Raw genomic sequence first — 14,189 nt, forward strand, 5'->3', positions numbered from 1 at the left:
ATAGAGACGTTTAAGTTAGTGAGAGGATTTTATCAGAAAAAAAGAGTAGAAGGTGAGATGCAAAAACCAGAGGTCACTCCTGGAAGTTATGTAAAATTGTGGTGAAGAACGGTGTGGGGAGTAGATTTTTTTACATGGGGAATTGTCAGTGAATGGAATGCATTACCAGAATGTGTTGTTAATGCAAGAAGTGTTAAGGACTTTAAGATTCTATACGATAAATATGTTGTCAGTTGAATGAACCTCCCACGATGAGTTTGTCAACTCCATGGAGGGTGTAATAATAAAATGAAGATATTGGGAAAGAACTTGACATTGTTAGCATTCAGGAATGTTAGCAGAGCTAATCACAGGTGGTGGATCACTTAAATTGAATTGGAGAGGGAAGGTTAGAAAAACAAATGTTCTTTGCTAAGAATGGTTGGAAAAAGACCAAGATCTAGGTGGATTGATATAGTAAGAAGTGCTTTGGAAGACAGAAATATAAGAACCAATAATATTGGAGTCTTGGCAGATTAATTTGGAGTAAAACTGTTGATAAGAAGTTAGTAGTGATGTAACTTTTAATATATAGTAATATTATAATATCTTGTACACCTCTGAGGATAAAGTTGGTTTTACATTTTGACAAATGTGAAACCAACCTTGAACATGTTTGGTAGTAGTGAAGTGTATAATACAGTGTACGAGGGTGGTCTGAAAAGTTCTCAGCCTAACAATGAAGAAACAAATTTATAATTTCAAAATTATTTTCATTTTTTAACATAATCTCCCTTAAAACTAATACATTTATTCCAACGATGACCCAGTGCCATTATCCCATCCCTGTAGTGGTTCTCAGTAAGATCTGCAAAATACCCCTCTACAGCTGCAATCACCTCTTGATTCGAAGAAAAATGCTGACCAGCGAGGAAGAATTTTAGTTTTGGGGAGAGATAGAAGTCAGAGGGAGCCAAATCTGGGGAATAGGGTGGATGTTCCAACAATTCATAGTGCAGATTCCTTAATTTTCCCATTGCCAAAATACCTTTGTATGCAGGTAGGTGCCTTGTCCTGTTGAAAGATGATATTTTTCTTCTGCAAACCGGATCTCTTCTCACAAATTTTTTCGTCTAGTCTGATTAAAAGATCAGAATAATATTCCCCGGTTATTGTTTTACCCTTCAAGATAATTAATAAACAAAATGCCTTTAGCATCCCAAAACGCCGATGGCATAACCTTTCCTGCTGATGGAACTGACTTTGTCTTCTTTGGTGCTGAACAACTGGCTTCTGTCTGCTCTTTGGAATCTGGTGTGTAATTGTGAATCCAAGTCTCATCCATAGTAATAAATCGATGCACAAAATTAGTTTTATTCTTGTTAAAACGCTCCAAGCACTGTTCAGAGATTTTCATGCGAGTGCGTTTTTGATCTGTGAGCAAGCATGGCACCCATCTTGTGCAAAGCTTTTTTATTTGCAATTCTTCATGCAAAATATATTCTACATGTTCTTTTGAAATGTCTATAGTCTCAGCAATTTCATGCACTTTGACTCGCCGGTCATCCAATACCATATCGTGCACTTGATCAATGATTTCTGGTATTGTTACACTTTTTGAACGTCCTTTACATGGATCATCTTCAAGGCTGGTATGGCCAAGTTTAGATTCGGCAGTCCATTTCTTAATTGTCAGAAATGAAGGAGAAGAGTGCCCATAAACTTTTATGAACTTTGAATGAATTTCTTTTGCCGTTAAACCTTCTTTTACAAATAATTTTATAACTGCACGATACTCAATTTTATCCATTTCAAGGGATACAGACAACACTTTTGCTTCAGATAGTGATAGCTGTATAAAACAAACTACTTGATAGAATGACTTGCAATTTCACATGGATGCTTATGACAGATGTATCAACCCAGAAAAAAAAAAATCTCGCCGATAGTGTTGCCATCTAGGGCCAAGAACTTTTCAGATCAAACCACCCTCGTAAATACAGACCAAAGTAATTCGAGGTTCTTGTATCATCATGTCAAGAATTTGCTGCTGATGATGATAATGATGTATATTATAATAAGAACATATAGTAGATGTTGCTGCATTAGGCTGATGCTGTGCCAGAGGGTGTAATAAAAAAATTGTGAGGAGTTATAATATCATTTCATATAGAAAGGACTATCAGCAGTGAATTTATATAATTTACAACAAAATTACATTGTTGGAATGGCTGGAAGATAGGATAATTAAAATTATGTATAATTATCTAATTTCGCAATGTTGTATTGGTTTGTGTTTGGAAAGAATAAATAAGAATATACTCAAGCCATCCCTATATGCATGAAGTGAATTTCTTTTTACACATTGGTTTCAAAGTGGTGACTAGTATATGGTTCACCTGTTTTTTGCCACATGGTTCTTAATTTAATGATATGCATATTGGTTTGGCCATAATGGTGATTAGTCAGCATGTGGTTCACCTGTTGGTTCATCTGGCATAGTTAATTGGTTTTAAGATGGCTGTGAGTTTGGTTTTCTTTTGAGTGCTCAGGTTTTCTACTAACAAATGTAAAATCAACCTTCAACATGTTTGGTAGTAGTAATGTGTATACTATAGTATAAATACAGACCAAGGTAATTTATGGTAAGGTATTGTATCTTAGTAGAAGGCTTAAATTAATAATAATGGCAATAAGAATAAAACATCCCAAAGTCAAATGTTTAGTTGAATATGAGGTTGGTCTCTGTGATAGAAGTGAAAACCATTGCCAGTGGAAACTCAAAACAAGATACTTATATGTTTCTAATATTTAGTGTCAGTACAGTTGATAATATTGGCATTGGTTAAATCATTGATGAAAAGCTGATGTTACAGTTTTAACATCGGAATTAACCAACTGGGAATTAAGCACTTCTTTTTCTTCTTCTTCTTATTATTATGTAACACCTACAGGGAGTCTAAGGACTTATTGAGAGGGGGGGCACCTACTCTACAACTCCACCCCTTACAATCCACCAACTGCAACGAAGCACAACTACACCAATGCAATCTACTGCCAACCACCACCACTAGTATTTTCACAGACAATCACAAACATCCATGCCCGTTGCAGGATTCGAACCTACAGCCTTTTGGCTTGAGAGCAGATACACTAACCACTTGGCCAACCAGGCTGGCTATGTTAAAGAGAAAAGATAAACTAAAGGAGAGACTACTTTCAATGCAGTTATCAGTTAAATTGGGAGGGGGGGATGAAACTAGGCTGAATGACATCTTGAATAGTCAGTTTGCTCTTAAGGAATGATTAATGTACACTGTCTACCAATAATTGTCTGGACACCCCCCCTGCTATTTGAAGTTATAGAGCATTCCAGGTTTGTTAATAACATAAAACCAGTGTACAGATAGTAAGAAGCAGTATTTCAGCATAGCAGTTGAATACAGGTGGTATGGCAACACGACGTGAACTCAGTGACTTCGAGAGAGGTGTCATCGTGGGCTGTCACATCGGTGGCATGTCCATATGTGCCATTGCCACTCAACTGAAGCATCCAAAATCACTGGTTACCAATGTGATCAACAAATGGAGATGTTCTAGTATCACGAGTGCAGGAAAACACCCAGGGCAGCCACTGAAAATGACTGACAGGGACAAGAGGGTGTTAAAATGGGTGGCACTCAAACTAGCTACAATCGGCACAGACCATCGTGATGAGTTCCACAGCATCAGTAACATCATGATGAGCACTAATACTGTAAGAAAAGAACTCCATTTACTGAGTTTTCACAGAAGAGCATGTCAACCGGACAACTGACCAGTGGAAAATGGTACTCTGGAGTGATGAATCAAGGTTCACCCATTTCCAGTCTGATGGCAGGGTGTGGAGGCAGCCTGTTGTACCCACAGTAAAGTTTGGTGGTGGTAGTGGAGTAATGGTGTGTGGTGCATTCAGCTGGTTGGGAGTGGGACCACTAATCATTGTCCATCGTTCCATGAAGGCAGCTTGGTATTCTAGATAATCAGGTGCTATCTGCAATGCGGAGTTTTTATGGAACGGACGCATGTTACTATCAAGACAAGCTTCAGCTGTTATGGAATGGTATGAAGAGATAGGTGTTAAACGACTGCCCTGGCCTGCGCATAATCCTGACCTCAATCCCATCGAACACCCGTGGGACGAATTGGAGCAGCGATTGAGGTCCAGAGCAGCACATCCTCAATCTGTTGCTGAACTCAGTGCTGCTTTGATGGAAGAACAGAGACAAATTCCATCTGATATCTGCCACACATTGGTGGAAAGCCTCCCCCAAAGGGTGCAGGAGGTGATGAAAGCCCAAAATAGACATACCCAATATTAGGGTTTGCCTGCTGGTATCAATTGTTAATTGCTAAAGTGTCCAGACAATTACTGGTAGATGGTGTATGTTCCCTTGAAAGTTTATTTTTCACTTGGTTAGAATATAATAAATTTAGTTTAATCCTTTATCCAAGTGTGAGCAAACAAAGTTTGCACCTGAAAGTATCTTCAGGACTGGGGTAAGGTGGTACAACACTAGGGCAACTCCTTGCAAAGGTGGAGCAAGCTACCAACACTCCTATCTCAGTATCTCCCATAATGCAAAACACATCTCTTGCGGATATGTCTAATGTTATGCATTAAGGGAAGGATTAAACTAAATTTATTATGTATGTTCCCTTGTTCATTATGCCTGAGGCATAATTGAAATCCCAGATTTACCAGTTAAATGCTGCTCTTCTGGTCATGTTCAGAATTGTCACCTCTTGTTGCAGTGCTTAATTGGTTAACAAATCATTCAAAAGCCAGTATACATAACTACTGTGAAAAGTGCATACTGTCTGAAAAAAATCTGCCCACTTACTATAGGAGAATTCCCCAACACACCCATTTGTTTTGAAAATCGTACCCAGTGTCTGTTATTTTATGTCAGACTTATCTTATATTCATGCAAGTCCATTTGGCTTTCACTATAACAGACTACCAAAAAAATCCTGACCAAAGTGCCTCTCGAACTTGGTTTAGAACTTTTTGGTATTCTTTTCCAATAATATTGTTCCAGAGGCACAATATTATTGAAGAAATTCACTCAGCAAACATTTCTATGGTCCCCCCATTAGTTCCCCAGTGTTCATTATTTTATATCAGACTTGTCTTATATTCAGGTAAGTACAGTTGGCTTTCACTATAACAGGCTGCCAAAATGTTCCGTCCGAAGTGCCTCTTGGACTTAGGACTTTTTCAGGTTTGTTAGTAAGAGTCAATCAACTGTAATAATAAATTTGTGTTTTTCAATTGTTAGTAAATGTCTCTTTGGGCAACTGAATTAAAATAATTATTTCCATCGTAAATTTTTTTGGTGTTTTTGCATCTATTAACAAGATTGCTTTTTCACTCCCTTTTCTCCTCTGCTCAGTTATTTAGATAGATACAGACATCCAAAAGATATCAGGAAAGAAGTTATTCTACAGAGGTTAAGATCAATTTCACCCTTTGAAGAAGAGTCCCCAATCCCAACATATCCCAACATTTATAGAACAGAGAACTTACCTTCATGGATGAACAGTAATATGTGGAAAGAAAGAAACCAATTTGGGAAATATCGTGACCTGAAGCCATATTCTTCTTATCCAGAATTAGAAGCAACTAATCCTTATTTAGAGTACAAGAAAAAAATTAGAGATGAGAAAAAAATGGAGGCTGACATGAATAATATAAATCTTTCTTTAAAGAGAGATTTACATTAAATTTTTGTAGCTTAAATTCTACTTTACATAATAAACATATCTGTTATTGCTTTGAATTAATGTGAGTGCATCTTTTATAATATGCTCAAAAACATTATTATTATAATATTACACCTCCAGTCGATGCCCTCCCTCGATGAGTCTTTGGACTCATCGAGGGAGGGCATCAACTCTACGTCTCACTACTCCACCAACTTTCATCATCTAACACTAATGCCATCTACCGCCAACTACCACCACTAGTTCTTACACAGTCAATCACAAACATTCATGCCCACAGCGGGATTCGAACCTGCAGCCTTTTGGCTGGAGAGCGGATACACTAACCACTCAGCCAACATAATACCCTCACTAGTGCTAAGAAAATGCTTTAATTTTCTTTTTTTTTATTCCTCTTTGGTTTCATATATTTCTATGTATACAATACAAATAATTCTTTAACAGTAATCTTAACTATGAAAGTTGCTTCCCATAATTGTGGTTCATAATTTTCAAATTTTTAATTTCTTCTGTCTTTGAACACGAAAAATTAGTTTAATGCAGTATACTTTTTCATCTGACCAAAATACACCAGCATATTTCACCTCCAGATGACATGTCCAGAATTTGATAAAAAAACATGTCAAAATTCAAATTTTCTCTAGCCAGCTGAATTCTAATTAAGAGATATAAATTAAAGATGCCAAGAAGTTATATTCTTGGTTTTATCCTTTATCCAAGTGTAAGCAAACAAAGTTTGTGCATGGAGTCACTTCACGACTAGGCTATTTGTATATAGAGGCTAATGACTTCACATCAATCGCCTTAGTATCCCAATGCAATCCACATATCCTTATGGATGTGTGTAATGCTATGCATTATGGGATGTCAATAAAGGTCGAAACTGATTTGGGTAGTGGCCCTTCCCATAATGCATCACATTATACATGTCTGTAAGGATATGTGCATTGCATTATAGGACACTAAGGCAATTTGTGTTAAGTCATTAGCCTCTATATCAAACAGCCCAGTTGTGAAGTGACTTCGCATGCAAACTTTGTAAAAAATTTGGTGAAACTTTTTAAAATGATAGTAACAATTCATTACCTGTGGCCTATGATGAAATTTAATTAATTTTGATATTTATAATCTCATTAACCACCATACTAGCCATGACATGTTTACATGTCAGTGAATACATGTATGAGAAGTGTCCACTGAAATAAAAAAATGTGGATATAAACAAAGCATTCGTTTTTTGATATTGTTAAATCGATGTTGTCTGCACCATTGTTATATCGATGTTTCTTCTATACTATTTATGGTTAATTTGTTGTTTACTTAAATCTATCCTTTCTTACCTAAAACCTTATACAATCAAAATCCTACCGGCTGCTCTATTGTTATATATTCACCTTTCGTTATTTATTCTTCCTTTTCTTACTTTAATCTTATTCTTCCTCTAGTGGAAAGGCTTAGGCGTTGGTTATGCAATATTACTAAATAGCTTAGGGAAATAACAACGTAGACTCGGATGTACATTAAAATAAATTTTTAATACACTTCCAATATTTTGGCAACGTCACATTGTCATTTTCACCAGGAACTTGTGAGCAAGACAGGTGCACGCAGGCACAGCAAGCAGTAAATGAAGATGAAGCAGAAAGCTATTCTTTCTCCTAAAGTCCTAATGGTGCCCCCTAAAGGGCAATGTTGATATTCTTGGGCGACTGGGTGAAGGTCTTCTGATGTAGGTTTCCCAAATTTGAGGCAGTCTCATGCATTTGAGACTGCCTCAAATTTGGGAAACCTACATCAGAAGACCTCAGCCCATTCGCCCAAGAATACCAACATTGCCTGCTAGGGGGCACCATTAGGACTTTAGGAGAAAGAATAGCTTCCTGCTTCATCTTCATTTACTGTTTGCTGTGGCTGCGTGCACGTGTCTTGCTCACAAGTCATCATCATCATCAAATTCCTGCCATGTACCCTCAAGGGGTGTACAGGATATGACAGTACTACATGAAAAAATTACATCATTACTAACTTCCTATCTACAATTTTCCTCCAAATCAGTCTGTTACTTGTCAAGACTCCAACATTATCAGATCTTATATTTCTATCGTCTAAGGCACTTTGTACCGTATCAATCCACCTATATCTTGGTCTTCCTCTGGGTCGTTTTCCTGCCAGCCTGGCAGAGAACACTTGTTTTGCTAATCTTTCCTCTCCCATTCTATTTAAGTGACCATACCACCTGAGATTAGCTCTGCTAACGCATTCCTGGATGCTGACAATGTCAAGTTCTTTCCTAATATCCTCATTTTTAATATGATATTGCCATTGATGCCATCTGTTCACGTCTCTAATCTTTCTCAGGACTCTCATATCTGTGGTCTCTAGTCTTTGGTCAAGTGTTTTACTTCTGACCCAGCTCTCAGATCCATAAGTTAAAACTGGTTTGAACACTATCTTGTATACAGCTAATTTAGTGTTCCGACTAATTTCTTTCTTATTCCATATGAATTTATTCAATTGACTTCCCACCATACCAGCTTTGCTGATTCTGTTGTCTATTTCTATATTTAATTTACCATCTTCAGTAAAAATCGTGCCTAAGTAGCTGAAATGTTTTACTTGTTCCACAGGTTCTCCATTTACAACACAGTTGACATTTTCACTGATTCTGCCCATTTTCATTGTCTTTGTCTTTTTATTGCTGACCTTCATACCATATCTGTTACAACAGCTATTCAATTTAGTCAGAGAATCTTGCAGACTTGTAGCGGATTTATTTATAAGTATAACATCATCTGCATAAAGCAAAGAGCTGACATTAACATCTCCAATTTTGATATCAGGTTTAATACCACATTCCTTCATAATGTGATCCATATAGATAATAAATAACAGAGGGGATAATGTACATCCTTGCCTCACACCAGATTTAACATTAAACCATCTTCCTGTACTTCCTTCAATTCTAGCTGCTGACTTACAACTCAAATAAAGACTAAGTATTGCTTGATATAATGCCCCATCGACACCATATAACTGCAGTGTATTGAATACCTTCTCTCTTGGCACCTTGTCATATGCCTTTTCCAAATCGACAAAACTTAAATACAGATCTTTGTTGTATTCCCATGCTTTCTCGACTATTTGTCGTAAAGTGAAGATCTAATCCTGACAGCCTCTATTTGGCCTGAATCCAGCTCGTTCTTCACCAAGCTTTTCTTCCACAATTCTTCTCAACCGTTTCTCAAGTATACTTGCATAGATCTTGCCAGGAACACTCAGTAGGGAAATACCTCTGTAATTCTCACATTCAGTTTTATTTCCCTTTTATATATGGGTACTATGAGCGCTCTACTCCAATCATCGGGAATTCGTCCCTCTGTCCAGGCTTTCTGAACTATGCAGTGCAGCCACTGTAAGACTTTTATACCACCATACTTCAGCATTTCTGGTCGAATATCATCTACTCCTACTGTCTTTCCACATTTCAAGCCTTTGATGGCTATTTCAAGTATGGATATGTATTCCTGACTGCATGCCTGGTCAGTGTTTCTTATCACTGTGCTGTCATCAACTGCTTGTTTCATTTAGCAGTTTTTCAAAGTAATTACTCCATACCTCAAGGATATCTTTTTCTCCTGTTTTTATGTCACCTTTATCATCTCTAACTCCTTTTACAGCACTCTTTCCTCCATTCCTAAGCTTCTTCAACAACCTCCAGAATATTTTGCCACCTTCTTGATATTTATTTTCTATATTCTTGCTAAAGTCCTCCCATGACTTTTGTTTAGCTAGTTTTACACACTGTTTAGCTTTCTTACATTGTCTCTGTATTCTGTAAGAGTAAAAGCTGACTTATTTGCCAGGAACTTTTGATATGCTTTCTTCTTTTCCTTCACTGCCTCTTAACTTCCTGTGTCAACCAGGGAGTTCTGATTTTTTTATCCTTGCACACAACCTTACCATATGCCTCTCTGGCAGAATCAATCAATGTTTTCTTCAGAGTTTGCCACTGAATCTCCAAAGTTTGATTCCTGTTCTCAAACTCTTTCATTTTCTTTTCAATAATCTTTCTGTATTGTAGTCTATAGTTCACATCTGAGAGCTGCTCAACTTTTAGTCGCTTTAAAACTTTCTTACATGTTATTCTTTTCAATATGAAATTCAATTTTATCCTGCTCAAGACTAAATAGTGATCACTTCCAATTTCAAATCCTCTGTACACTCTGGTGTCCTGCACCAGGGAGGAAACATCACTATCAACAATAACATAGTCAATGAGACTTTTCTTATTCCTAGTCTCTTCTCTCCATGTGAATTTGTGCACATTTTTATGTTGGAACATGGTGTTAGTAATAACCGGTCCATGTCCTGAGCAGAAATCCAACAGATATTTGCCATTATTATTAGCTTTGCTCTTTTTTCCAAATTTTCCCAAAATATTTTTGTGTCTCACAATCATTTCCTACTCTGCTATTTAGATCCCCAACAAGGACCAACTTTTCCTTTTTCATTGTGTCAGTTGCTTTTTCTAAAGCCTCAAAAAATTCCTCCACTTCTACCTTAGTAGAACCTTCTATGGGACCATAGGCACAAATAAGTCTCATTGTCCAGTTCCCCATTCTCATATTTGCCCACATTACTCTACTTGAGACTGACTGCCATTCAAGAAGATTAGCCTCATATTTTGTGTTGAATACTATGGCTACTCCTTCTTTTCCTTGATTGTCATTGCCTGAATATAACATTTTGTATTTATTTTTCAGAAAGATCTCACCAGTTTTGGTCTTTTTTGTTTCAGTCATCCCTATTATGTCGATCTGGTACTTATCTAATTCCTCAGCTAGCTCCATTTCTTTGCAATTCAGGCTTCTTATGTTGATAGTACCGATCTTTAACTCTGGTGATGTTGAGTTGGGGTTTGTTTTCAGATTTGTTCCAGTAGCTGACTTTTCGCTGTTCGCCCTGGTTCCCTGGTGAAAACAACGGGGGCCTTGTTTAACCGGGCAACGCCCCAGCCGGCATGAAATTTTGTCATGTTGTACCATCATTTTTTATTTTTGTTTAACCAATAAGAATACAATTTGGTCGGCTAAATCCCAAATTGCCAGCCCATCCTCGTTCGTTCAGTATCAAAGTGGATACCCAACAGGATGCACCACGAGAAGGTGAGGATTGGACATTAGGTCAGAAGCCCTGGTCGGTTCTCTGCATTCCTTTAAAGGCTATGTGGAGGTCTCCTCTCAGTTATACAGCTTTGACCCTTAAGCACCCCTTGCAAGTTCCTGTTGAAAATGGCAACGTGATGTTGCCGAAATATTGGAAGTGTATTAAAAATTTATTTTAATGTATATCCTAGTCTACGTTGTTATTTCCCTAAGCTATTTAGTAATAATCTTATTCTTATATCTAATATTACTCATATATCTTTTATATCTAGGATTGTTTCCTCTTCGGATACTGGCGAATTTATATTTTGCTGCACCAGCCAGTATCCTATAGTAGAAAAGATCCTTACTCAGGGAGACAATACTAGGTTCTTAGCATTCTTACACAATATCTTATTAAACTTCTGTATAGATTCATATTATTGCAGTTGTGACCTAAATCTATATTTATATTCACTCTCTATATCCTTCCTGCAAAACAGGTTCTATTTTTATAAGTGGTAAGTTGGAATCGTAATCAGGCATGGTTCAGGGTAAATATGACATGTTTATTGGAATATCTAAAACACAATACAAAATTCATACACTCAATTATGCTCAATACTAAATAAAACTCGAATTAAGAGGTTAACAGTTCCTAAATTAATTAAATCTTATAAAGCATGCTAAACACAGTAAATGCATATTGGATAGATAGCAAATGATATGAAGTTAAGCTAAATACCTTTCAGTAGTATTACTTGCAAGAGTAAGTAATATTACTAACAAACATTCTAATGTTACTGAGATACTAAATTCTACTATTCTTATTGCATCAAGTTAATCCCATCACATACAAAATTACAAAAGATCTCTTCCAAACAATTCTTACTGTCAGAGGAGGTTAATTTTCTAATTTGAGACTGTCCTCAGAGTTCTTTAGAATACAGTTCTTAATTTCATATTCGTAAACAATCTTCTCTCTCTCTCTTCTAATGAACTTTCACACAAAATTAGAGTAATTGCACCTTACCGAGCTTTTTCCACATCATTCTGCACCACATGTATGTCTGGATACTTCTCATCTATTGGCTGTCCATACGCCAACCTAGGGGTTACGCTATCTTCATTCCTTCTGCCGAAAACGGACTCAAATCTTTGTGTTTCAGGAACAACTCGATGGGACTTTTCAGCGACGGCTTGATTCTGCTAGGACTGGAATTTTTACCTTCAGCTTTGCATAGAATCCTATTTCATTTTAAGAACACTCGCAGTCCGACATCTTATCACAGACTTCACCCCCCCCTTATGCGAAACTTCCGAACCACCAAAACAGGAACACGTTATGACCAGAGAGAGTCCTCCAATACGGGCTCGACCCCTTATATTCTTCTATAGAGCGCCCTCTTTTCTCAGTCCCCTTTTTGCACACGGCCCTTATCTTTTCACCCCTTTGGGTTCATCCTTTGCTTTTACAACGCTGTTATACTTGGATTCACAGAATACATGGCAATGTAATTTTACAAGTAAGCTATAGCCGCTAGAGTTACGCTGTACACGTGTAGCTTTATGCCTTCCAGGAATTATTACTTAGCAACTTTTTTGGTGACTCACAGTAATTTTACATAGCTTAAGTGAGGCTTAAATTTAAATCAGATTATCTCTCTTTTTAGACATACTTAAAAATGAAATCTTAATATAATCACATCAGCTTAAATATAAGGCACTTGAAATAAAGAATACAAATTTTACATAAAGTGAAGAAGTTTCACTTTTAATTACAACTGATGTGCAGGTATTTCTCTTCAAGCTTTATATGTTAGACTCTAAATGATTGATTTCTTCCTAAGATTCCTTCATTTAGGATCTAACAATATAATTCATCCATATGGCTATGTGGGTGGTTAAAAGTCAAATTTAGATTTCAATTTGACCATTTTTAAGCAAAATTAGGCAAAAGAAAATTATATGCCTAGAGTACATAAGTCAGTGAGTAAGGAAATGTTCACAGGCAATTATAAAAAAAGGTCCATTTTATAATGGTATTCTTGCATAGCAGTAACACTGTTCTCACAGTGGTTTAATATAGAGACATTTTTGGTTTTATATACTCTGAATGAAACCAAAATGAAGTTAATTGACAAATTTCAGTCAAAGTACCTCAAATAATGAAATTCCATCCAGCCAAGAGCAACAATAATTGCAGTCATTTCAAATATTGTTTGCTAATAGAAATTGTCCAGTTATCAAAACTGAGTTGAATGCACATAAGTTCACAACCAAATTTAATGAGTTCACTTTGGCTGAGAACATGACAGAGAGGGATTCAGGCTCTGGCCTGAATCCCTCTCTGTTATGGGTTTTGTGAATGTTTTTAGCTGGTAGATTAATCTGAGTTTTGATATGTTACCACTGCCCTGCTTATATGGAGGCTCGAAGCAGTTTGAGAAAGTTCCATATTTGGTTTCATTAATGGGGATTCGCTTAAAATATTTTAGCACATATCTTGAATATCAAATTTAAATTAATTCCATCGGGAATGGAATTATATTCCTGTATAATTTCAAAGCATTTTACCAGTTTTTTTATATGCAAATGATCCATTTAAAATGAAAATTGAGATGACCTGACACATTTTGTAAGGATTCTGAGTACTAAATTTCTAAAATCTGTACAGCTACAGCAAAGGAATAGCTCATATAGTTATGAATGAATGGGGGTGGGGGGGGGTTAAAGAAAAATCTTAAATACTTGCACATTTTGTGGGCTGTAAATTCATATGTTATGATAATGATAATGTCAGTTTAGAAAACACCCTTTTTTTTGTGTATGTGTGACCGTAAGAGGATTGTTGGCCCTACCATGGAAACCAAACCGATGTTTCTATGGTAATCCCCCCCCCCCCGAGTCAAGTGCAGTGAGTGGTACAAAGAACATGTACAGTTGTACAGTGGGACGTGGAATGTCTTTAAATGACATGTTATGGAGTGATGAATCACCCTACCAGTGAACATCTTACCAGAGTGTGTAACCTCAACTATGAAATTTGGAGATAGCAATGTTAGGATATAGTCCTGTTTTTCCTGGTTTAGCCTTGGACCTCTGTCCACAAACATTAAACTCAGAGAGGTATCTGAACATTCCGGACAGTTCAATGCTTCCCACTTTGTGGCATTTCTACAAAACTGACCATTGTCTCTTTCAGCAAAACAATGCACCTTGTTGTAAGGCTGCTGCTGTAACTGCATGGTTTGTGGATGAACATGACAACACTTGACTGGCCTCCACAGAATCCTGATC

The 14,189-nt window shown here is 36.9% G+C and overlaps 1 protein-coding gene and 1 long non-coding RNA gene across 2 annotated transcripts in view; one reads left to right on the forward strand and one right to left on the reverse strand.

Moving 5' to 3' along the window:
• Positions 1 to 5,801, forward strand: part of mRpL38 (mitochondrial ribosomal protein L38) — a 185,231-nt gene extending 179,430 nt beyond the window's left edge. Inside the window, exon 8 of the mRNA XM_090401660.1 lies at positions 5,415 to 5,801. Within this exon, the coding sequence (XP_090257786.1) occupies positions 5,415 to 5,745 (331 nt within the window). The 3' untranslated portion in view covers positions 5,746 to 5,801. The remainder of the gene's footprint in view (positions 1 to 5,414) is intronic.
• The window catches only part of LOC150100954 (uncharacterized), a 184,037-nt gene that overhangs the window by 19,831 nt on the left and 150,017 nt on the right, over positions 1 to 14,189 (reverse strand). The window lies entirely within an intron of this gene.

Source organism: Typopeltis vanoorti, chromosome 12 (genome assembly GCF_054136105.1).
Source record: "Typopeltis vanoorti isolate ZY-2024b chromosome 12, IOZ_Tvanoo_1.0, whole genome shotgun sequence".
Classification (NCBI taxonomy): domain Eukaryota; kingdom Metazoa; phylum Arthropoda; class Arachnida; order Uropygi; family Thelyphonidae; genus Typopeltis; species Typopeltis vanoorti.